Source organism: Salvelinus alpinus, chromosome 13 (genome assembly GCF_045679555.1).
Source record: "Salvelinus alpinus chromosome 13, SLU_Salpinus.1, whole genome shotgun sequence".
NCBI lineage: Eukaryota > Metazoa > Chordata > Actinopteri > Salmoniformes > Salmonidae > Salvelinus > Salvelinus alpinus.
Window position 1 is genome coordinate 41,895,451 of NC_092098.1, and position 26,412 is coordinate 41,921,862.

Below are 26,412 nucleotides of genomic sequence, written 5' to 3' on the forward strand. Positions count from 1 at the left end.
TTACACATTAACACAATCCTCCATCTACTGTAATATTGCAGACACTGCATTTGGACAGAAGGAGAGAGAGAGAAAGAAGGAGAGGGAGAGAAGGGACGCACCAAAAAAGGGCTGGAGTTAGAGTCGGAGTAACTGCATGCTTAACAGACACTGTAGAGCCACGGGGAGAGAAGAATAAGGGGGCGGAGAGACAGAGACAGAGAGACAGAGAGACAGAGAGACAGACAGACAGACAGACAGACAGACAGACATTTCAGCTGGTGTAAGCCCCCAGCAGTCACACACAACCACACCCCCACACACACACAAACACAAATACACACACTATACAGAGTGAAGGACTGACAGATGACAGGGGAGTTGCAAGGGGCACAGAGCAAAGATAGACGGATCGAGAGAGAGAGAGAGAGAGTGACAGAGACAGGGAGGAAGAGAGAGAGCGGGGAGGCACTGTAAACTACAGGAAGCCCCGGTGTGAAACAAACAAGGGACAGTGGCTAGAAGAGCTCCACTCCAGAACCAGCCTCCAGTCTCCATGGACTCCAGGGAGTCGCAGCACCACTGAACCGAGGCCCTCCTCTGCTGGACAGCATGTCGGCGGGCCCGGGACCTCGTGACTCAGATCTACTGCTGTTGGAACTCCAGGCCCCAGGGCCGGTTGGACTGCAGACACTGTTGGACCTGCTAGTGGGGGTGTACCAAGAGTTCCACTCGTCACCCCTTGCCAGGGAGAAGTACGTCTCAAGCTTCCTACAATGGGGTCAGTGTCTTACTTGGAAAAGCTTTACTGTGTGTGTGTGTGGGTGTGGGTGTGTGTGTGTGTGTGTGTGTGTGTGTGTGTGTGTGTGTGTGTGTGTGTGTGTGTGTGTGTGTGTGTGTGTGTGTGTGTGTGTGTGTGTGTGTGTGTGTGTGTGTGTGAATATGTATACGTGTGTGTGTGTGTGTGCTTGTGTGTGTGTGTGTGCGTTCTCACTTTCAGATCAAAAATAACCGCAATGATTTCACTTCATCCAACAACCCCCATCCAGACATCATACAACCATCTTGCCAATGATGTGTATGCAGTGTTGTATTGCAATGGGCTGTGTCATGAACATAGAGCACGGTGTGCTCAGCATGTGTTTGTTCGTGACTGTATTTCAATTAGCACTCTACCACATTGTATAATATAAAGTGTAGTCTAAACTGTCCTCATAGACTGCAGTGTAGAAACAAGGTTGTGTAAGCCAACACCCCTCTGGTAACCCTCTGCCAGCCCTCGTGAGCCCCCGGGATAATTCAGCTGATGTCAGTCTGTTATCGCACGCACACAAAAACATGCACACAAAAACATGTGCACACACACACACACACACACACTGTACAGTAGGAAATCACAGGACTGTTGACTGACTGCCCCTTAAGCTTAAACCTGTTTTATTGGGAACATTGGCTTCTCTGTTGGACATGGACTATGTGACAAGAACTCCTCACATCTTCCCGCCTCTCTTTTCAACCCTTCAACCTTTATCCTCCAATTCTGTCTCCGTCTTCTCTCTCTATCTCTCTGGCTTTTGTCACCCAAGCCAATGAACTCTCAACTAAGTCAGACATACTGTCTGTGTATCGCCTGTCGTCGGAAGGAGTGGACCAAAGCGCTGCGTGAAAGGTGTTCATGATTATTTATTATTCAAAAAACACTTGAACAAAGTAACAAAACGAAAGCGAACAGTTCTGTCAGGTAACAGAGACTAAACAGAAAATAACTACCCACAAAACACAGGTGGGAAAAAAGGCTGCCTAAGTATAATTCCCAATCAGAGACAACGATAGACAGCTGTCTCTGATTGGGAACCACACTCCGCCAAAAACAAAGAAATAGAAAACATAGAAATAAAGGAACTAGAATGCCCACCCTAGTCACACCCTGGCCTAACCAAAATAGAGAATAAAAGCCTCTCTATGGCCAGGGCGTGACAGTATGCTGTAACATATGGTGAATGAGTCCACATATGGCAATACATGTCCCAGTATATACAATGTTCCTCCTCCCTACCTTGAAGTAATCACTGATCTGACACAGTTGGAAAGGGTTCCACCGCATCGCCTCCACTAGTCTATGTCATGTCAGATCAGTGCTTACAGTAGACTTCATTTCTCCTGTGCTCTTTTGAATTAACTTTCAGTGTACAGTATTTCAGAATACTTCATAAACATGTGATGGGAGTGTGTGTGTGTGTGTGTGTGTGTGTGTGTGTGTGTGTGTGTGTGTGTGTGTGTGTGTGTGTGTGTGTGTGTGTGTGTGTGTGTGTGTGTGTGTGTGTGTGTGTGTGTGTGTGTGTGTGTGTGTGTGTGTGTGTGTGTGTGGATCCGCATGCTTCCGTGTGTGTGCGATTTAGTCCAGTGTCCAAGGGCTATCAAATGTCACAGTGATGGAGGTTCCTATTTTGGTCTGAGCATGTGTCCAGTCTCGCTGAGGGATGAGGGTACATGACAGTCACAGGAGGCTGCTGAGGGGAGGATGGCTCATAATAATGGTTGGAACAGAGCAAATGGAATGGCATTAAACACCTGCAAACCATGTGTATGATGTATTTGATACCATTCCACTTATTCCGCTCCAGTCATTACCACGAGCCCGTCCTCCCCAATTAAGATGCCACCAACCTCCTGTGATTACAGTGTTAGCTGTGGAAGGATGACCAGTGATGCAGCAGGTTAGCTTAGAGTAGACTGAGCAGGTCAGATCTCCATTCAACTCCGCTTAACACAGTCAGCAAGGATCAAACCGCTTAACACAGTCAGCAAGGATCAAACCGCTTAACACAGTCAGCAAGGATCAAACCGCTTAACACAGTCAGCAAGGATCAAACCGCTTAACACAGTCAGCAAGGATCAAACCGCTTAACACAGTCAGCAAGGATCAAACCAGCACCAGAGTCTGTCTGTCTGTCTGTCTGTCTGTCTGTCTGTCTGTCTGTCTGTCTGTCTGTCTGTCTGTCTGTCTGTCTGTCTGTCTGTCTGTCTGTCTGTCTGTCTGTCTGTCTGTCTGTCTGTCTGTCTCTCACTGTGACCTGTCTCTTTCTCTCTTTCTGTCTCTGAATCTTTCTGTCTGTATCTGTGTGTGCCCTTCTCTCCCTCTTTCTCCCCCTACCCCCATCTCTCTCTCTCTCTCTCTCTCTCTCTCTCTCTCTCTCTCTCTCTCTCTCTCTCTCTCTCTCTCTCTCTCTCTCTCTCTTTATCTCTCTCTTTATCTCTCTTTATCTCTCTCTGTGTAGGTTTTGGTCTGGTCACTCCCTACATGGCCTTAACAAAAGGACGAGTGTTCGATGGTGACATGGCCAGAGTCAACATGCTCAGAAACAAGCTGTGGCTCCAATAATCTCCTTTTCCACTTTCAGACCTTTTCGCTGCCGAAAAACAATTGTCCGGTACTGTTGGCACGTAGTTCAAGAGGACTAGAGCGATGCGTGTCTAAGTCTGGGTTTTATGTGTCTAGGTCTGGGTTTTATGTGTCTAAGTCTGGGTTTTATGTGTCTAAGTCTGGGTTTTATGTGTCTAAGTCTGGGTTTTCTGTGTCTAAGTCTGGGTTTTATGTGTCTAAGTCTGAGTTTTATGTGTCTAAGTCTGGGTTTTCTGTGTCTAAGTCTGGGTTTTATGTGTCTACATCTGGGTTTTATGTGTCTACATCTGGGTTTTATGTGTCTACATCTGGGTTTTATGTGTCTAAGTCTGGGTTTTATGTGTCTACATCTGGGTTTTATGTGTCTACGTCTGGGTTTTATGTGTCTACGTCTGGGTTTTATGTGTCTACGTCTGGGTTTTATGTGTCTAAGTCTGGGTTTTATGTGTCTACGTCTGGGTTTTATGTGTCTAAGTCTGGGTTTTATGTGTCTAAGTCTGGGTTTTATGTGTCTAAGTCTGAGTTTTATGTGTCTAAGTCTGGGTTTTATGTGTCTACGTCTGGGTTTTATGTGTCTAAGTCTGGGTTTTATGTGTCTAAGTCTGGGTTTTATGTGTCTAAGTCTGGGTTTTATGTGTCTACGTCTGGGTTTTATGTGTCTACGTCTGGGTTTTATGTGTCTACGTCTGGGTTTTATGTCTTATTAGAGTCTCATTTCTTATCTTTACCTTTCAGTGTTTAGACCGCATGTAAGGAGAGGGAAAACACATAACATCATTTCTCCCGCTTTGAGGATGCAAAGCCAGGGTTGTCCACAAATGTATTATGCACTGGGAAAAAACTGGTTGAATCAACGTTGTTTCGACGTCATTTAAAAAATATATATTTGTGATGACGTTGAATCAACGTGGAAACTGATTGTATTTGTAAAAAGTCATCCACGTAAGGGAATTTTATATTATTTTCACCCAAATTTTTACCTAAATCCAATGTCATTGTGACATTTTTGGTTGATTTCACGTTGAATTCACGTTAGTTGACAACTCAACCAAATGTAAATCAAAAATAGACGTTGAACTGATGTTTGTGCCCAGTGGGATATCATGGAATGATCATGTGTCAGCAGCTACAGAGGAGCTATGAGTATTCAACCTGGGATAGTTCCTTATTCTCTGTATTATATTGGTATTTCGCATGAATATTTTGCATTATTATACCATCTCCCTAAAAATCAGGATCTGTGTTATAAGATGCCAAATAGAGGAGGGGGTGCATAGATTCTGCAAAAGTAAAATGATGCTGTGTGGATGCTGTAAAAAAGTCACCAAACTTACCCATCTGTCACTCCAGACTCTAGAGGGTTAACCTGATGTGACCCAACCTTGACTAGAGGGTTAACCTGATGTGACCCAACCTTGACGAGAGGGTTAACCTGATGTGATCCAACCTTGACTAGAGGGTTAACCTGATGTGACCCAACCTTGACTAGAGGGTTAACCTGATGTGACCTAACCTTGACGAGAGGGTTAACCTGATGTGATCCAACCTTGACTAGAGGGTTAACCTGATGTGACCCAACCTTGACGAGAGGGTTAACCTGATGTGACCCAACCTTGACGAGAGGGTTAACTTGATGTGACCCAACCTTGACTAGATGGTTAACCTGATGTGACCCAACCTTGACGAGAGGGTTAACCTGATGTGACCCAACCTTGACGAGAGGGTTTACCTGATGTGACCCAACCTTGACTAGAGGGTTAACCTGATATGACCCAACCTTGACTAGAGGGTTAACCTGATGTGACCCAACCTTGACTAGATGGTTTACCTGTTGTGACCCAACCTTGACTAGAGCGTTTACCTGTTGTGACCCAACCTTGACTAGAGGGTTAACCTGATGTGACCCAACCTTGACTAGATGGTTTACCTGTTGTGACCCAACCTTGACTAGAGCGTTTACCTGTTGTGACCCAACCTTGACTAGAGGGTTAACCTGATGTGACCCAACCTTGACTAGATGGTTAACTTGATGTGACCCAACCTTGACTAGAGGGTTAACCTGATGTGACCCAACCTTGACTAGAGGGTTTACCTGATGTGACCCAACCTTGACTAGAAGGTTAACCTGATGTGACCCAACCTTGACTAGAGGGTTTACCCGATGTGACCCAACCTTGACTAGAGGGTTAACCTGATGTGACCCAACCTTGACTAGAGTGTTTACCTGATGTGACCCAACCTTGACTAGAGGGTTAACTTGATGTGACCCAACCTTGACTAGAGGGTTAACCTGATGTGACCCAACCTTGACTAGAGGGTTAACCTGATGTGATCCAACCTCGACTAGAGCGTTTACCTGATGTGACCCAACCTTGACTAGAGGGTTAACCTGATGTGATCCAACCTTGACTAGAGGGTTAACCTGATGTGACCCAACCTTGACTAGAGGGTTAACTTGATGTGACCCAACCTTGACTAGAGGGTTTACCTGATGTGACCCAACCTTGACTAGAGGGTTAACCTGATGTGACCCAACCTTGACAAGTCAGTTCCTCTACTTGTATCTTTCAACTTCTTGAGACCTCCATAAAAAAGTTAAACAAAAAAATAGCAACAGGCATGACCCCCCCCCCCCCCCCCCCCCCTCTGTCTCTCTGTCTTTTCCTCTCTCTGTCTCTTTCCATCTCCCTGGAGGAAAGACATGTCCATTTATGAGGCTGTGTGCTGGTTGGGCTGGTTGGCACTGTTCCATCATTAAAGAACTAGGGTAAACAACACAGGCGGGCAAGCAGAGGAGAGGAAAGACTCTCAGCATCCCCCCCACCCCACCCCACACCATACCATACTTTCCATCAGGCCCTGTTTTCTGTCAACCAGTGGGTGTGGTGTGGTGTGGTGTGGTGTGGTGTGGTGTGGTGTGTGTGTGTGTGTGTGTGTGTGTGTGTGTGTGTGTGTGTGTGTGTGTGTGTGTGTGTGTGTGTGTGTGTGTGTGTGTGTGTGTGTGTGTGTGTGTGTGTGTGTGTGTGTGTGTGTGTGTGTGCAGGGGAATACAGCTGGGCAGGATGGGTGGAAAGGAAGAATGGTGATTTCTGACCCCATATCCTCTCCTGTGGTTTTACAATCATCATCTCTCATCAACCAAGCATGTCCTGCTGACAGGGACAGTTTCTCTGACACTCCTGGGTGAAGTTTCCCCTAGGTACAGATCTAGGATCAGCTTCCCCTCCCACAATCCTAACCTTAACCATTAGTGCGGAAAATGCTAAACTGACGCATGTAAAACCCCGGAGTCATTCTCTGACATGTAGAGAGTCGCAAGAAATGTGTTGAGGGTCCAATGAAAACGTTTTTAGATGGGTCACAGGATGCGAAGTATTAGGATCCACTGTTCTAGGGTGTTCCAAAGCATTGCTATGAGCTAAAGAGATGGTTTTGTACAGCCTCAATATTGTCTGTCAACATTGTTGGTATTGGTCCTGATGAAAATCCTGGACAGATTCCCCAAATCTACAGTCACATGCCAGTCACAACAGCCGCTGTGCACAAGTACATCGCTCCATTCTGAAAGTCTATAAAGGAATTTTATTGTTGCATCCCAAATGGCACCCTATTCCTTACATAGTGCACTACTTTTGACTAAAGCTCTATGGGCACTATATAGGGAATAGGGAGCCATTTGGGACACATTCAAGGAAGCCAAAATATTTGGTTGTTTCTACAAGATGCCTGAAAGGCTGAGTGGGTCTGGAAGCTTCTCCCCCCCCCCCCCCCTCTCTCTCTCTCTCTCTCTCTCTCTCTTCCCCTCTCTCTCTCTCTCTCTCTCTCTCTCCCTCTCTCTTTCTCTCTCTCTCTCTCTCTCTCTCTCTCTCTCTCTCTCTCTCTCTCTCTCTCTCTCTCTCTCTCTCTCTCTCTCTCTCTCTCTCTCCCTCTCTCTTTTCCTTTCTCTCTCTCTCTCCCTCTCTCTCTCTCTCTCTCTCTCTCTCTCTCTCTCTCTCTCTCTCTCTCTCTCTCTCTCTCTCTCTCTCTCTCTCTCTCCCTCTCTCTCTCTCTCCCTCTCTTTTCCTTTCTCTCTCTCTCTCCCTCTCTCTCTCTCCCCACTAAAACAGTTTATACTGTTGCCTTGGTCTCGCTCGCATTCCTCCCCACAGGAGAGGGGAGTGGAGAAAAAAAGAAAACCAAGGGGCTGGAAAACTTGCCTTAAAAAAGTATTAAACGGTGGCAGCTATTCTTAGACACACTCTTAGACTATTTCAGAACACCAGTGTCTTAAAGGGGAACTGGCTGCTTGTTACTGTCATATGAGCATACATTTTTAGCATGGTGGTCTAGCAGGAATCGAACCCACGATTCTGGCATTGCAAATTTCAAGCTCTACCATATGATCCACAGTCTCTCCAACCACACACAAAAATACACATGCGTGTGTTTTGGCTGTTTCTGGGTTGTATTTCATGGGAGGCTGGTGACCCATGACACTTGGAAGTGTTTGTTTGAAAGGTAAAAGGAAATAGACGGCTTTTGCCAGGATGCCCGGAGGTCTTCTTGTTAACTGTGTGTGTGTGTGTGTGTGTGTGTGTGTGTGTGTGTGTGTGTGTGTGTGTGTGTGTGTGTGTGTGTGTGTGTGTGTGTGTGTGTGTGTGTGTGTGTGTGTGTGTGTGTGTGTGTGTGTGTGTGTGTGTGTGTGAGAGAGAGAGATGAGGGCCATCTACATAAACAAGCACAGTGTCTAGCTCTAGTACTTACTCCAGGCTTGTCAGGCCTGCTTTTGGAGGATGTGAGTGTATAAAATATATTCTCCATACAAAAGTTGACCCTAGTTAGAATTCATTTATTTTCAAACACCCGCTTTCCATGTCTTTTCTCGTGAAATCAACAGCCTCTCTGTCCTCTCTCCTCCAATCACAGCGGAGCCCCTGGTGAGGCAGGTGAAGAAGACACGCATCAAGAGGGATGACTTCCACATCTTGAAGGTGATTGGTCGAGGGACCTTCAGTGAGGTGAGAGTATGCCGCCAAAAGTCAAGGTGCACTTTGGACAATTGAATCTTATCTCCGTGGTAACGTGTGTGTTGCTGTATTTATAGGTGGCTGTGGCGAGGATGCGTAGCACACAACAAGTGTACGCGCTGAAGATTATGAATAAGTGGGACATGCTGAAGCGAGGAGAGGTAAACACACACACACAGGAACCTTCCCACTGTGCACAAACTGGTTGAATCGACACTGTTTCAACTACAAAAAAATAAGTGTGATGACATAGAATCAACATGGAAAACTGATTGGATTTGCAAAAATCAACATAAAGAAATTTTAAGCTATGATCGACCCTGTAAAACAACACGTTTCACTGCACTTCTCTGGTGTATGTAACAATATTTTATTATTTAATTATTTCTAAGCTAAATATAATGACATGGTTTTTGTTTTCATGTTGAATTCACGTTTATTGACAACTCAATCAAATGTAATTTGAAACTAGACATTAAAATAACGTCTGTCCTTAGTGGGTTTTACTATTCACATAACAACAGATACATTTTGTATTATAGAACCAACTTCTTTGTTGCTTCTTGCGTCTACTGTAAAACAACATCCCAGCTAGCACATAACGTTCTGAGAATGTTGTCCTATGGTTATTTTGCAATACAACCTTCCCACAACTTTCTAGAAATGGTGCAGGACAGTTGCTTGGCTTTGGAAAATTCTCAGAAAATTTAAGGACATTAAAATAACATTATTTTCTTGGTGTTTCATTACTTTAACAGAACATTTCCTAAAAGTTCAAACATGGTTACATTTGATTACATTTTTAGTAATGTTCTAGGAACGTTCTCCAACTGGTTTGACATTGGGAATGTTCTGAAATAGTTCAGAGAACATTAAGAAACGTTTTTCTGTGGGAATTTCAGTACTTTAGTGTAACGTTTCCTACAGGTTTCCTTATGGTTCTATTTAAAGTACTGTTCTCAAATTGTTCCCTGAGGTGTGTTTGTCAAGGGCTACAAAAAACGGTATACTGTTGAGGGTGCTCGAGGACCAGGGTTAGGAAACACTGCCTTAGGACACATGGAAATGAATTTGCTATATATGGCTGGAGTTCAAAACAGTTAACGCAAACAGTGTTATTAAAAATCTTATTGTTCTCAGAATTGTATTTATCCTTCTATGGCATGGTAACAAACTACCTTTTTGGACCTCACAGCACACCTTTTTTTTTTTCTTTTTTTTTTTTACCCCCTTTTCTCCCCAATTTCGTGGTATCCAATTGTTAGTAATTACTATCTTGTCTCATCGCTACAACTCCCGTACGGGCTCGGGAGAGACGAAGGTCGAAAGCCATGCGTCCTCCAAAACACAACCCAACCAAGCCGCACTGCTTCTTAACACAGCGCGCCTCCAACCCGGAAGCCAGCCGCACCGTGCACCCGGCTACTTCGGCCCACCACAGGAGTCGCTGGTGCGTGATGAGACAAGGATATCCCTACCGGCCAAACCCTCCCTAACCCGGACGACGCGAGGCCAATTGTGCATCGCCCCACGGACCTCCCGGTCGCGGCCGGCTGCAACAGAGCCTGGGCGCGAACCCAGAGTCTCTGGTGGCACAGCTAGCGCTGCGAATGCAGTGCCCTAGACCACTGCGCCACCCGGGAGGCCACAGCACACCTTTTTGATAAGATTTTTCCTACATATATAATACATATATATACATATATATATATTCCTACATATATAATATCACGGGACATGTCTGTGTCCTATGAAATGAGGGGCTGAAGTGAGTGTGGCCTTTTGTCTGAGGTGGAGCAGTCCTTTCAGGAAGCAAAGCCGCATGGGACACATTGCCACCAATTGGTAAGATAAAATCACTTTTTAACATGTTTAAATTGAAATAACTTTATATAAAAAAAAATATGCATGTGCATGAGTATTTAAAGAAGTATGTTTGATTGTTTAAAGACTTATTTTGTTTTCTATTTATATACTAAAACAGTGTTTTTTGGCTCGTTGCTTCAGGGCAACATTGTGCAGTTAGACCACTTTTGTTCGGGCAATATCATGCTAAAGTGTGGAGATGTGCTAGGATGCATAAATATGACCATAGTCAATGTTTTTACTCTACTATCTACTGATACTTACAGGAAATGGACACAACATTTTATGTGCGGAAGGAACATCATCGAGCAGTTAGGGTCATTCCCTCTGACAGTGAGGACAGTGAGCTTGAGAGTCAGGAAGAGTGGATCCCCGAATCAGGTTTGACAGACAGTTAGGAGGTCAGGGGTCAGTTAGGGGTCAGTCAGCAAAGTAATGTGTGCATGTGATTGCGCGTGTGCGTGTGTGCGCGTGCGTCAGTGGATGAAGAAGGGTATATGACACATTCAAATGTGTGCTTCCTGCTTTCTTTTTTAAAGGAACATGCCTGTCTGTTGGCAATGAGACTGAGTCTGAGGATGAAGATGTAGCAGAGGTTGATGTTCCACGCCTACCCCGGTGGAGAACACCCCACAATGCATACTTCAATGCTTACCCAGAATAGCAGGACCTGCTTTCAAGATCTGATGATATCATGTCCCCCTCCAGTACTTCAAGCAGTTTTTCTCTGAAGACATTCTGGAAGTTATTGTAGGGCAGTCAAATTTATATGCGATACAATGTAACGCAAACAAGCCCTGTAACCTCACTACAAAGGAAGTGGAGCAGTTCCTGGGTATTGTGGAGTACAGGTCATTGTTTGGTTTACCAGGCACCCGCATGTTTTGGAACAAAGCCTGCCGAGTGTCCCAAGTAGCTGACACCATGATACTGAATAGAAGGGAGGCCATCAAAAAATCCCTGAGGTTGACAGGTGGGATCGCAAGCGAAAGATGATCACCAAAGTCCCCTGCCCTGCTGTGGTGAAAGAATACAACAAGGATATGGGTGGGGTGGATCTGCTTGACTCACTGAGTGCACTGTACCGGAACAAAATCAGATCAAAGAAGTGGTACCACCGGCTGGTGTTCCACTTCCTGGATATGATCATCGTGACCACCTGGCTGCTCTACTGAAGTGATTGTGAAGGCACTGGCATGAGAAAGAAGGAACAAATGAAGCTGTATACCTTCAGGTTATACATCGCTGAAGGCCTATGCAAAAGTGGAAAGAGTCTGGAGTGCAAGAAAGGTCGTCCCAGTTCCACAATTGCTGGTGAGTATGAGAAGAAGAGGAGGAAAGGACCCCCCTGATCCAATTCCAGTCCCTGATGTGCACCTGGATGCCACAGCCCACTGGATGATTATGGCTGAAAAGAAGGGGAGATGCAAGGTACCAGGGTGCACAGGTACACCAAAAGCCAAGTGCCAGAAATGTGATGTCCACCTCTGTTTCACATCCACCAGCAACTGCTTCTTGAGGTTCCACACAGAATTGGAAATCAGAGTGTGCTTTGTCAAAAAGAGAAACACTGATTCAAACAATAAACAACACAAACACACATTCAGACACACTGAAACACACACACACACACTCGCACATATACCCGCACATATAGGCTAACCCCTCCACACACACAAGCACACGCACACGCACACACACACACACACACACACAGACAGTCATTTGGATGTTGGTTTATATGTTTATATGAAATGTGAGAAACATTTATACATGAGGTGTTAGTTGTAATTAGTAGTAGTTTGTTAATTAGATTGTTTGATGTTTTGACTTTAAAGCTTCTAATTGTGATTGGTTGGAACTATTTGTAGTGGATGATTGTCAAAATAAAACTTTTGTTCTAATTCATATATCGCTTGTTTTCCTTATTCCAGCCCTAAGGCAACAAACCAATGTCTGGTTCGGGGGTGTGGGGTGGGGGGGAATGGACGACAAACTTTATGATAGATATATTATCAGGGACCCCCAAGCTCTCCCCAAAAAATCATGTGAAATATTTTTTTACCCCCAAAATAAAAAGTCATGCCATAGAGCATGGGTGTCAAACTCTGGCCCGCGGGGTAATTATATTTGGCCCGCGAGACAATACCAAATTACTACTAGAGCTGGCCCGCCGGTATTATACAGCGCATTCACCGCTAATACTACGAATCCCATAATGCTCTGCTGTTGTTTTCGCGCGCCAATCAGGACAGGACCCAGAAACGCCCTCTCCTCTGTGACAGTAGTCATAGCAACATAGACGCTACAACTGTCAGCGCGCTATCCCTTCCCAAAAATGGCGAAAAGAAAGGCAGAAAACAGGAGCTTTCTGGACAAGTGGGAGGCAGAATATCTGTTTACATATGTAAAAGACAAACCTGTTTGTCTTGTTTGTGGAGTCAACGTGGCTGTAAGTAAGGAGTACAACATTAGAAGACACTATGAAACGAAACACCATGACAAATACAAGGACCTGGACATGACTCAAAGGAGCCCGAAAGTAGAGGTATATTAATAACCATATTAAAAGGTTCATTTGTTCAATGTTGGCCCGCGACTTTGTTCAGGTTTTACATTTTGGCCCACTGGGTATTTGAGTTTGACACCCCTGCCATAGAGGGTTAATTACCTTCAAATAAGCTATAATTTCTGTTCTCAGAACATTAATAAAGCCTCCCAGGAAAACTTTCAGGAAACCATAGTTTCCAAACCAATGTTCTCAGAACCTCCCTGCAACCCAAAAAGGAACGTACCCAGAACAGGCAAAAATGTCACTACCGTTCTCAGAACGTTCCGTTTTACATGTCAGGAAACTTATGGCTTCATTCCTAGAACCAACGGGAAACCAAAAATGTATGTTCCCACAACTTCCAAGGAACCGAGCTGGGATGTGAGGTCATCTGTCTCTCTGTGTTGCATCTTTGTGTTTCTGTCCTGTAGACAGCTTGTTACCAGGAGGAAAGAGAGGTTCTGCTGAAGGGTGATCGAAGGTGGATCACAGAGCTGCACTATGCCTTCCAGGACGACAATTACCTGGTGGGTATTAGTGACAAATCGCAAACATCAGGGTCATTTCAGCCTTCACATCTGACTGCAGTCTACCTGGTGTGATTCAGTCACTTCCCTCTGTTTCTTTCCCTTGAAATACACCAAGGGATAATAATTTAATCTCTCTTTCTCTTCATTTTTTCTTCTTCACATCTCTTTATCTCTCTCTCTCTCGCTCACTCTCTCTCTCACTCACTCTCGCTCTCACTCTCTCTCTCAGTACCTGGTGATGGACTACTACGTGGGTGGTGACCTGTTGACCCTGCTCAGTAAGTTTGGCGACCGTATCCCTGAGGACATGGCCCAGTTCTACTTGGCTGAGATGGTCATGGCGATCGACTCCATCCACAGGATGGGCTATGTGCACAGGTTAGTTGGTCAGAGACACCTGGCAACATGACAACCTCCAGTAAACAATTTGTGGTGTTCCTAGAATACCGCCGTAATGTTCTGAAAACAGTAATTTTTCTGGAAGAAATGTTCTCAGAAAACGGGGAACATTGTTCCTTACTTTGGAGGACCTGCAAGAGAGGTTCAAAGAATGTTTGTTGACTCTGGAATGCATGAATAAATAGGCATAATAGAACTTGAGAAGTCTCTTTTTGAGTGTGGACTGTCTACGTCATCTAATGGTTTCATTTTGGTCCATGCACCGCAAGTTCTGAGTCTAGGGTTCCAAGAACCATGGGAACGTTAGCTATGAAATCTCATATAGATGACCTGGGAACAGTAAGAATAATGTTCAGACCTGTGAATGTGCATAGTCAGATTTGCATCCTTCACTCTCCCCTTTGCAGGGACATCAAACCTGACAACATCATGCTGACGGCGGAGGGCCACGTCAGGCTGGGGGACTTTGGTTCCTGTCTGAGGGTCCAGGAGGATGGCATGGTGAGAGGCCCCAAAGGGCCACAAAATACTCACAATTCACTCCACAATACTGTTGTGCAAAAGTAACAGAGTGGGTATCGAACTTGGGTCCACTGTGAGTCACAAGGGTGTGTAAGCCCTTCGAGCTAAAGCCAAGGCTCAGGGAGCTAACGCAAGTCTTTAGGTCTCAGGCATGGTTATACTTATTCACCAAACCACCTCGGGTACACAAAGGTGTACTCCTCTGTGTGTTATTGTGTGACAGTGTGCGACCTCTGCTGCTACAATTAGAAATCTAAATACTACTTTCAGTGAGGGCAGGTTTCTCTTTTCTATAATGTGAACATGTTGCGTCCCGAGGATAGAATTCTAACTTTTGTAAATCCATTTGTGTGCCTTGACATGTGTCTGTGTATTTGCAGGTGCACTCTTCCCTTGCGGTGGGCACACCCGACTACCTGTCCCCAGAGATCCTGCGTGCGGTGGAGGGAGGGGGAGGCTATGGCCCTGAGTGTGACTGGTGGGCCCTGGGGGTCTGTGCCTACGAGATGCTGCAGGGGACCACACCCTTCTACGCAGACTCCATCTCTGAGACCTACGCCAAGATCATGAACTTCCAGGTACGATGGTGACTTTATACAGAAACTAATCTTACAGATTGATCAAGAGAACATGTTGAGGGTCATCAGAACATTTTCCATATGTTTCTGTAGATATCGGTGCAAAAAGTAATAGAAATACGAAGAGGGAAGGATGTCAAACAATAACTAATATTCAATAGGGACTAGGGTACAATCCCAAATCAACCCCTAAACCCTGCACTTGTGGAGATATTAGAGAATTCAATTCGTACAAGCAGTATGGTGAAACTTCCACATAGCTTCCTATTATAATATTGCTTACACCTGTCAAAACAAATCAGATCTCTGCAAGTGCATAGGGCGTAGGGTTTAGGGGTCAATTTGGGATTGGGCCATAGTGATCTTTGAGACCATTTTCTTATACATCTGCAAGGAGTGCAAAGAGGTGTATATTGAGCTCAAACCTAAAGAACTCTGAAGAACTAAGAGGAACCAACCATTATGTCCCCCCAGGAGCACTTTGAGTTCCCCCCGTCTGGCCCCGAGGTTTCAGATGAGGCCCGTTCCCTCATCATGGGGCTAATCTGCGAGAGGGAGGATCGTATGGGGACCAGGGGTTCTGGGGACTTCAGGGCCCACCCCTTCTTCTGTGGACTAGACTGGGGCTCCCTGCATGAACTTCCAGCACCCTTCCAACCTGAAGTCTCCAACGCCACTGACACCTCCAACTTTGACGTGTTGGATGACTGCCTCAGTGAAATGGTATTAATCCAAAAAGCCAATATACAATCTACAATCTATATACGATCCATTTAAATGTAAAGGAGTCTAATACAGAGCCTTAAGGGACTCCATAGAATATTACATGGCTCCAGAAGCAAGCCTGAAAAGCAAATATAGCAGATAACATATAAACATATAAAGCACTCTATTTGTAATGCTGTCTTGTGTCCTAAAGGAAACACTGAGTGATGTTATGGACAAGGCCCCTATCGGAGTTCACCTGGCTTTCGTTGGCTACTCCTACACAGCTACAAGGTCACATTCATATCATATACTGTCTCAGTATCAAAGTACCCCAAATTAATGCGGTATCATACAAAACTATATCAACACAGTTATAATGTTTTCTTTGTCTTTTGTTCTTTCTGTTTTTTTTTTGTATCTCTTACAGACAGACAGGTGCCTTGGATCGCAGTCGTGACATCATGATGGAGATTGACCACCAGCGACACCTTGGGTTGCCAAGCTTCAATTTCCAGGATAAGCTCGTAGGTTGACTATCCACACTAACAACTAGCTGAGTCACGTTTTAACAATCAAGACTAGAATACTAACTGCTAGATTGGCTACTAAGGACAATTTGAGTAGTCGGGTAACCGATGTGGAACCACTAGCTAGTTAGCTGTAGGTTGGGACTCCCACCCTGTTACACATACATGTCAATTTATTTATGCAGGAACGCTTAGTGCTTTCCTCCTCTCGTGTGTCACTAAGCTGTAACCAAAATGCTTAGCTCTTCCTGAGCTAGCAACATCTTGAATGTGTTTTGTGGCATACGTCGAAGTTAGGCATGCAATAAATACTAATGACTGCTAGATTAGGTTATGCTGAGCACAGGTGGTTGGTGGCACCTTAATTGGGGAGGATGGGCTCGTGGTAATGGCTGGAGTGGAATAGGTGGAATGGTATGGTTTGATACCATGGTTTGATACCATGGTTTGATGCCATTCCATTAGCTCTGTTCCAGCCATGACTATGAGCCCGTCCTCCCCAATTAAGGTGCCACCAAACACCTGTGCTCAGCATAACCTGTGCTCTCCTCTCAGCAGCCTCCACTGATGCTGAGGGCTACACAATGTTAACCTTTATCAGGCGGTGTATGTCTAACACTGAGAGGGGTGCTGTGGGCTTTCAGAGTCAGATGTGGCAGCTCAGAGATGTCCTGACCACGCCTGACAACCTGCCTGCCCTGCTTGAGCTCCCCCTAGCCTTGGAGCAGGGTACTGCAGAGTCGGCTCACACCACAACAGAGGAGGAAGAGGAGGAGAACGACCAGAATTCAGTACTTGATGAGGATCTGCACAGGTTAGATCACTCCTGAGTGAGACAGACAGATACATATATAAAAATAAAAAAAACATTTTTTTAACCTTTATTTAACCAGGCAAGTCAATTAAGAACACATTTTATTTACAATGACGGCCTACCAAGAGGCAAAAAATAAAAAACTAAGACAAAACACACATCACGACAAGAGAGACACCACAACAATACATAAAGAGAGACCTAAGACAACAACATAACATGGCAGCAGCACAACATGGCAGAAGTACAAACATTGTTAGGCACACACAGATAGATATGGGGCCTATGCTTTTATTTCAGTATTGCTCTACTGCTAAAAATGAGTCTCCCTCACCTTTTCCTTTCATACTTAACAGACTTTACTATTTTGTTGCATTACAACCTGTAATTTAAATGGATTTTTATTTGGATTTCATGTAATGGACATACACGAAATAGTCCAAACTGGTGAAGCGAAATGAAAAAAATTACTTGTTTCAAAAAATTCTCTAAAATAAACAATGGAAAAGTGGTGCGTGTCAATTTTTCCCCCCTCTGCTACGAATTCCCTAAATAAGATCTGGTGCAACCAATTACCTTCAGAAGTCACATAATTAGTTAAATAAAGTCCACCTGTGTGCAATCTAAGTGTCACATGATCTGTCACATGATCTTAGTATATAAACACCTGTTCTGAAAGGCCCCAGAGTCTGCAACACCACTAAGCAAGGGGCACCACCAAGCAAGCGGCACCATGAAGCCCACGGAGCTCAACAAACATGTCAGGGACAAAGTTGTGGAGAAGTGCAGATCAGGGTTGGGTTATAAAAAAATATCAGAAACTTTTAACATCCCACGGAGCACCTTTAAGTCCATTATTTAAAAATGGGAAGAATATGGCACCACAACAAACCTGCCAAGAGAGGGCTGCCCACCAAAACTCACAGACCAGGCAAGGAGGGCATTAATCAGAAAGGCAACAAAGAGACCAAAGATAACCCTGAAAGAGCTACAAAGCGCCACAGCTGAGATCGGAGTATCTGTCCATAGGACCACTATAAGCCGCACACTCCACAGAGCTGAGCTTTACAGAAGAGTGTCCAGAAAAAAGCCATTGCTTAAAGAAAAAACAACAACACCTCTCATCACCCCGAGAACACCATCCCCACAGGGAAGCATGGTGGTGGCAGCATCATGGTGTGGGGATGTTTTTCATTGGCAGGGACTGGGAAACTGGTCAGAATTGAAGGAATGATGGATGGCACTAAATACAGGGAAATTCTTGAGGGAAACCTGTTTCAGTCTTCCAGAGATTTGAGACTGGGATGGAGGTTCACCTTCCAGCTGCACAATGACCCTAAGCATACTGCTACGGCAACACTCGAGTGGTTTAAGGGGACACATTTAAATGTCTTGGAATGGCCTAGTCAAAGCCCAGACCTCAATCCAATTGAGAATCTGTGGTATGCTGTACACCAGCGGAACCCATCCAACTTGAAGGAGCTGGAGCAGTTTTGCCTTGAATTGGCAAAAATCCCAGTGGCTAGATGTGCCAAGCTTATAGAGACATACCCCAAGAGACTTGCAGCTGTAATTGCTGCAAAAGGTGGCTCTACAAAGTATTGACTTTGGGGGGGGGGGGGGTTGAATAGTTATGCACCCTCAAGTTTTCAGTTTTTTTGTCTTATTTCTTGTTTGTTTCACAATAGAAAATATTTAGCATCTTCAAAGTGGTAGGCATGTTGTGTAAGTGAAATTGTACAAACCCCCCCAAAAATCTATTTCAATTCCAGGTTGTAAGGCAACAAAATCGGGAAAATGCCAAAGGGGTGAATACTTTCGCAAGCCACTGTATATTATAGGTAGCTAATACTAGCCATAATGTAATGATGCCTTTTGATATTTAGGTGAGTATTCATAGCCAATACCAGAGCCCTTGTATTCAAAGCTGACCTTATCCAATCATCTACATAGGCGGCTGCAAGAGGCAGAGAAGAGGAATGGAGAGCTGGAGAAAGAGATGGAGAGGCTGAGGGGGGAGATCCAGGACCTGAAGTCCCCCAAGGAGACAGGCAAGGGACCCAGCACTCATCCCTCCTCATCTCCTCTTCAAAAAACCCTCATGCCTGAATCATTCCCTGTTCTATCATCCTTCCTTGGGTTTCTTTTCCATCCATTTTGAACTTTTGACCTGAAGGTTGTGTCGTGTTCATAAAGGTACACAACTGAAAACTTTTAAAACCGTTTTGCGACGGAAAACTAAAATGAGCTTTTCTTATTGGAAAAATCCAGCTAGTCCCTCCCTTTTTCAAAACATGTTCATACATTTGATGCCTTATGAACACAACCCTGGAATTGTGTAGCAGCATTACCTCATCCCATAGACATCTATAAGCGCTATAGCATCTCTTCACATGCAACAGTGTCTAACAACACAAATGTGATATGGTAGGATTTCCAGACCATATGAGCCACATACTGTGAAAAAATAGTGTTTCATAGCAGGAGCACCAAGCAGCATCTGCTTATGTTGGAGCCCTTGGCCAGAACAGAACAATAAATATCCCCTCTAAGAATAGGCCTGGTATGCAGCCATTGACCCTCCCTCGCTATAAATCAATACAGCGTAATGAGCCTTTTAAAGATGCAGTGTTAGGGGTCTCCTTCGGGGTAGGTTTCTAATGGATGGATGTGTGAATGGAGGGCTGGATGCAGTCAGTCCCTTAGAGGACTCCAACTCCCAGAATGCACCAAATGACAGGCGCTGTTGACAAGCAGATAAACAGGACCGGCTAGCTTGTTTAAAGGGGAAACAACATTGTTAATGAAATAATAAACATATCTACGTACTATACTTTTAAAAAGTTGCCAAGAAATACTGGCAAAGCCTCACGCCCTTTCCAATCACTTCATTTTCATCACATTCTCTCTTTCTCTCTCTCTCACTTCCACACACCTATTCACTCACGCAATCACTCCTGCTGAAATTGTTTTGGTTTTTGTTGTTGTTGTGACTTTCACAGCTGGCTCATCAGCAGTGCACCCACCCAAAACAGTTTCCTGCAAAAGTGCAGCTACTCAGTCCTGGGCCACGTTCAGTAGGCAAACATTGAGGAATGCTGCAGATAGAAATGTCATGAGGAATAGAACTCCCAGCTATTTTGCTCCTTGGAAGTTGTGTAAACTTAAGTTTTTGGTTTCCCATTGGTTCTGGGAACGAAGTCATATGTTTCCTGACCGGTAAATCTGAATGTTTTTAAAGCATTCTGAGAATGGAAATTAACAATTTGCCTGTTCTGGGAATGTTCATTTTTGGGTTGCAGGGAGGTTCTGAGAACGTTTTACTACTTTCCATGAAAGATTTCATTAAGATTCTGAGAACGGAAATTATACGTAATTTCAAGGTAATTAAATAATATTCTGAGAACATGTTTCAATAAGACTTTTAATAACACTGTTTTGTACTCCAAGTACAGATAGCAAATTAATTTCCATGTGTCCCAAGGCATTAATCATGCAAACACATGTATTTTTATTGTGGCTCGGCATCAGTGAAATTTGAACCTATGATCTTCTGTTTCTATCCATGGAATTAGTCCACTGCGCCACCAGGATGGAGCTAGCATGCCATGTTTATTGTACTTATACAAAGCTGTTCATTTTAGTCTATTCAAACAGACCCCATTTCAAAGGAAACAAGCAGTCATTAAGATCAGATGTGGCCAATTAGTGGGCGTGGCCAACACACCTGAGCATACTAGATAGAGGATATAGTTTTGTTGATGCTGAGAGCAGAACGTATATGTTTTTAAATAACATTCTCAGAACTTTCTTTGAATGTTACTAATGTTTTCTTGTAATTTCTATGGAAAGTTTTCCTGATGTTCTGAGAACATGACTTTAAATAGAACCATGAGGAAACCTGTAGAAATTGTTATGCTGATGTACAGAAATTCCCACCTAAGAAACATATGGTTCTCAGAACGTTATGTGCTAGCTGGATATCCTGCACCACTCCCAGAATGTTGTGGGAAGGTTATCTGCAAAATAACCATAGGAAAACCACGCTCTCACCAAGCTCTAAGAAACATACAGTATGGTTCTCAGAACATTAGGTGCTAGCTGGGCTGACACGATAGAGCTGATCCCCAATTCTGGGTGACAGACAACCATATCTGTTCTACAAAATATATTTCTATCTGAACATTCCTGTAACTTTTCACCCTCCTGAACAGGCCCCTGCTCTCTTGGGCTGGGTTTCCCAAAAGCATTGTAGGACTAAGATCATCGTTCGTCCCTTTAGTTTCAATGGAATTAAGATGATCTTAGTGCTACGATGCTTTTAGGAAACCCAGGCTTGGGCTGTTCTAATGTACCTCTCTCTTCTCCAATCACAGAACTGCGTGTCTGCCCGTCGTCTCTTTCTCTGCCTGCACACTGTCTGGACGATGTAAGACTTACTCTCTTTCTCTCTCTCTCTCTTTCTGAGATGATCAAAGGCTTTCTGAGGGCAAACAAACAACCTATTTGGCTGTCTGCTTGGTCATTTTGTTGCTTGTTTTAGCAACTAACATTGGCCTTATTTGGGGTATATAAAGAGAATGTGTGTACATTTCCATGTGGATATAGAGGTAGTGTAAATAAAGCATAACAAGCTCTTACCCCACTCACACCCAACCCATATTTCTGCTCCTGCAATGGGTCCCACTTTATTTGGATAGTCCTCTATAGATGGTTTACAACTTGCTGGTCTATATACCTTGCTGATCTACAACTAGTGTTAGGGGTAGGGCGAGAGTTAGTGGATAACTGTACTATCCAAATAAAGCGTTACAGGTGCAGTCTTTTTTGGGCATGTCACAGCACAGCATGCCACACTCGCCTGGCGAAATATATTTGACTGCATTAATTTGAAATAACGAGTCCTCGTCATGCCCAGGTCCAATGAAATGATTTTGTGTCTGCCTTTCTCTCACGGATTTTGACCCAGGCGGGTGCGGCAAGCTGTGCTGTGCTGTGCTGTGACTCGCACAAAAAAAAGACTGCATCTGTACCCTGGCCTGCAATCCTGTTCAGTTCGTGACTGTGAGTGTGTTTCAGGGGAAGAAATCGCCCCCTGCCTGTCACTACCCGCTGGTGATCCCTCTCCACCGCCACCTGCTGCTGTTTCACAGGGTAGGAGATGTAAAACATAGGGACTGTAAATTATGCTTTTGTCCCAAATTATACCCTATTCCCTATTTAGTGCACTTTTGACCAGGGACAATAGGGGTCTGGTCTAAAGTAGTGCCCTATATAGGGAATAGGGTGCCATTTGACACACCCATATACTTGATGAAAAAATGACTGTATGACTGCATCTCTCTCTCTTTGCACTGTTGCTCTCTCTCCCCCTTCTTCCCACAATGGCTCCACCTTCCTTTCTCCACCTCTCCCCCTTTATACTCTCTCTCTCTCTGTCTCCCATCTCTCCTCCTTTATGCTCTCTCTCTCCCTCTCCTTTCCCTCTCTCTCCTTCTCTATCTTCCTCTCACCCTCTCCCTCCCTTCCCTCTCCTCCTCTTTCTCCCTCTCTCTCAGATGCGCTGGCCACAGGAGAGAAGTGAGTCCTACTTGTTGGTGTGTGCGGAGGGGGGAGATCTCCAAGCCTGGGACAGACACTGCTGTACTGAGATCTCCTGAACCCCCCGCCCCCCCTCTTGGGTTAGCTACCTCCTCCTCTTGGGATCGAGGGGCGACCCAGATGTGTCACTCCCTACGCTACAGCTGCTCCCTTCCCCCAAACACCCCCTCGGCTAACAGGACAGGAGCACCACATGGCTGGAGGGATGAAGGGTGGGGATGAAACGGGCTTAACGTGAAGTGGACAGAACACACTGGAGTGGCAGCAGCATGATGCTGCTCTGCATCCACCACAGAGTCCTATTACAGTACCTCTGAAGGAGAGAGTTTTGAGCCAGTATGGTGGACGGGTGTTAAAGCGAATGCTATACTCATTGCACTTGTCCCATATATAGAATTAAGAGTGAGCAGAGTGCTGGGCATGAATGGGGTAACGGGGAACATGGAGCAGTGGGATAACCATAGGAAAGCTAAGGACTGTCAGTAGCTTAAAATGAATGGGGAGGTATAGAAAATGTAAATGAAGGACATCTCCTCCTGGACTACTAATGGATGCCTGTTGCTTTCCGAGTGTCGCTATGTGGGCACTTATATCTCTGAGCGGACTGAGGTAAAAGCAAGCTCTGACAACAAGAAGACACCACAGCAAAGAGACATTGCTGGTTTAAGTGACAGCCAGAGGGGACAATCAGTCCACTCCATAAGCACACACTCTCCAGCACACCTGGACATTATTGGTGCATTTTGCCCAATATTAACGGCGTACAAATGTTCAGTCATTAATTTTTAACAGCATAATCTAGTGGTTTACTTTGTATCTATACATATAAGAGTGGATTGTGTTGAATGTGAGAGGTATTCGTTGCACTACAGGCTTTAATGAAAGCATGCTTTTAGATGGGCCTGTTTGGAATACATAGATAACATCTACAGAACAATACCAAGCAAATGTTGACTGAAGGCTATGGGCGGAGAGATCGGAGGTTGGTGTGTTTTACGATTTCTGGGATTGCAAGGTTACACTTTAAGGTTACACTTAGCTCATGTCCAGGGCTTGCTGATGCTGAGCCTTCCTACATCAAGGCTGTGTAGGTTGTAGGAAGGCTCTGCGTCAGCAAGCTGCACGTAAAGCCTTGGACCAGTGCTAGGATAGATGATGTACAGTTGAAGTCGGAAGTTTACATACACCTTAGCCAAATACATTTAAACTCCGTTTTTCACAATTCCTGACATTTAATCCTAGTAAAAATTCACTGTCATAGGTCAGTTAGGATCACCACTTTATTTTAATAATGTGAAATGTCAGAATAATAGTAGAGAGAGTGATTTTATTTCAGCTTTTATTTCTTTCATCACATTCCCAGTGGGTCAGAAGTTTACATACACTCAATTAGTATTTGGTAGTGTTGCCTTTAAACTGTTTAACTTGGGTCAAACGTTTCGGGTAGCCTTCCACAAGCTTCCCACAATAAGTTGGGTGAATTTTGGCCCATTCCTCCTGACAGAGCTGGTGTAACTGAGTCAGGTTTGTAGGCCTCCTTGCTCACACACGCTTTTTCAGTTCTGCCCACACATTTTCTACAGGATTGAGGTCAGGGCTTTGTGATGGCCACTCCAATACCTTGACTTTGTTGTCCTTAAGCCATTTTGCCACAACTTTGGAAGTATGCTTGGGGTCATTGTCCATTTGGAAGACCCATTTGCAACCAAGCTTTAACTTCCTGACTGATGTCTATATGGCCAAACAGTTCTATTTTTGTTTCATCAGACCAGAGGGTATTTCTCCAAAAAATACAATCTTTCTCCCCATGTGCAGTTGCAAACCGTAGTCTGGCTTTTTTGGGGCGGTTTTGGAGCAGTGGCTTCTTCCTTGCTGAGCTGCCTTTCAGGTTATGTTGATATAGGACTCATTTTACTGTAGATATAGATACTTTTGTACCCGTTTCCTCCAACATCTTCACAAGGTCCTTTGCTGTTGTTCTGGGATTGATTTGCACTTTTCGCACCAAAGTACGTTCATCTCTAGGAGAGAGAAGGCGTCTCCTTCCTGAGCGGTAGGACGGCTGCATGGTCCCATGGTGTTCATTCTTGCGTACTATTGATTGTACAGATAAACGTGGTACCTTAAGGTGTTTGGAAATTGCTCCCAAGGATGAACCAGACTTCTGGAGGTCTACAATTTTTTTCTGAGGTCTTGTCTAATTTCTTTTGATTTTCTCATGATGTCAAGCAAAGAGAAACTGAGTTTGAAGGTAGGACTTGAAATACATCCACAGTTACACCTCCAATTGACTCAAATGATGTCAATTAGCCTATCAGAAGCTTCTAAAGCCATGACATAATTTAATGGAATTTTCCAAGCTGATTAAAGGCACAGTCAACTTAGTGTATGTAAACTTCTGACCCAGTGGAATTGTGATACAGTGAATTATAAGTGAAATAATCTGTCTGTAAACAATTGTTGGAAAAATTACTTGTGTCATGCACAAAGTAGATGTCCTAACCGACTTGCCAAAACTATAGTTTGTTAACAAGAAAGATGTGGAGTGTTTGAAAAACGAGTTTTAATTACTCTAACCTAAGTGTATGTAAACTTCCGACTTCAACTGTATACTTAGAATACATGATCGGGGGCAATGGGGCACAAAGAAGGCAATGGTATGAAGGAAAGTTTGCTATTCTGGTTAGAGTACAGTATAGCCAATTAATAATCTCAAGAATATTGGTTTAAATCCACAAAATGTATACTGTGGTAGCTATAGATCATACTGCCAAAATGCTATGCACCTTGCTGTTAGGGAAAGCCATGTTAAATCATATAGGCCTAATATGTTCCTTTGGACAGTGGAGCATGCGAGAGAATAATACCGGATTTTGGTGAGAGAATCGCTGTATGCTACAAAATATTCACCATAGCTTACAAGGCCTTTTATATGTGAGCGATATTTGAGATGTGCATGAGGCATTACACGACTGTTCAATCACTGGGCACTAAGGGTCTTTTTTTTCTTTCTTTTTCTTACTTAATTTGCTTTAAAAGAAGTGGTATTATATTTGATTACTGAGATGCCTTAAAGTTTGTCTGCACATATTTAATCATCTTTTGGAAACCATATTGATTATACTAATAAAGTATTTATTGTGGATCTATCTCTTGGCTCATGAATGAAGTGAGACGTAAGCCTATATCGCCCCTATGTGGTCGAAAAAGGATAAAACACACATATTCATTTTGAAGGGAATTATTACACTTTTTGCTGTGATTACTATTTCCTATGAACATTTTTCCTGTTGTCAACATTTTCAATTGTGTTTCAAATAATTTCAATTCAAATTATGATCATCAAATGTGCTAAGGTCTATATTAGCCTATTAGGCTACCAACAATCATGACTTGTTGAATCAAGAAACCATCAATCATAGTAATTAAAAGGAAGGGGGGCAAGGAGTCCCTAGAAAAAGCAAGAACAAGATGGGTGTCAGGAGTGGGGCAGCAGTATTATCATAAGGAGACGTATACTTGGAAAACTGAGGAGGAATGGAGGGAAAAAGAGAGGGAGAGAGGTCTAAGAGAGAGAGGGAAGAAGAGGGTGAGCTCGAGTCGGATAAAAATGGTGGAAAAAATGGAGATGGTTTGTTGAAGAAGAATGGTAGAAAGTGTAAGCAGATGGAGCTGAAGACAGGAGGAGAAACGGAAGTGAATGAGGGTGAGGTATCGGAGGTGGTAGGTGCTGTGAAGTTATCGGAGACCGAGGTATGCACCGAGGATCAGGAAAAAGATGAGTCTGTGACAGTAGGAGTGAAGTTTATTGTTAAAAGTGGACTCTTGCCTTTTGGCTGATCCATTAGTGGTTTCACGGTGGGTGAAAAAAGAGTTGGGTCATGTGGAATCGATGAGGGTAACCAGAAGTGGTCTAATGATAATTGTT

At 44.1% G+C, this 26,412-nt stretch overlaps 1 protein-coding gene across 1 annotated transcript; it reads left to right on the top strand.

Annotated features, from left to right (window-relative positions):
* The first annotated feature begins 503 nt into the window (after nucleotides 1-503).
* On the top strand, nucleotides 504-25,633 carry LOC139537714 (myotonin-protein kinase-like). Its single transcript, XM_071339337.1, has 15 exons — nucleotides 504-760; nucleotides 8,288-8,379; nucleotides 8,466-8,549; nucleotides 13,237-13,332; nucleotides 13,565-13,713; nucleotides 14,142-14,235; nucleotides 14,637-14,834; nucleotides 15,309-15,557; nucleotides 15,754-15,833; nucleotides 15,970-16,066; nucleotides 16,714-16,883; nucleotides 18,837-18,934; nucleotides 21,260-21,312; nucleotides 21,963-22,037; nucleotides 22,442-25,633. Exons 1-15 carry the CDS (start codon nucleotides 592-594, stop codon nucleotides 22,541-22,543), a joined length of 1,806 nt encoding a protein of 601 aa, XP_071195438.1. The 5' UTR covers nucleotides 504-591; the 3' UTR covers nucleotides 22,544-25,633.
* The last annotated feature ends 779 nt before the right edge of the window (nucleotides 25,634-26,412 follow it).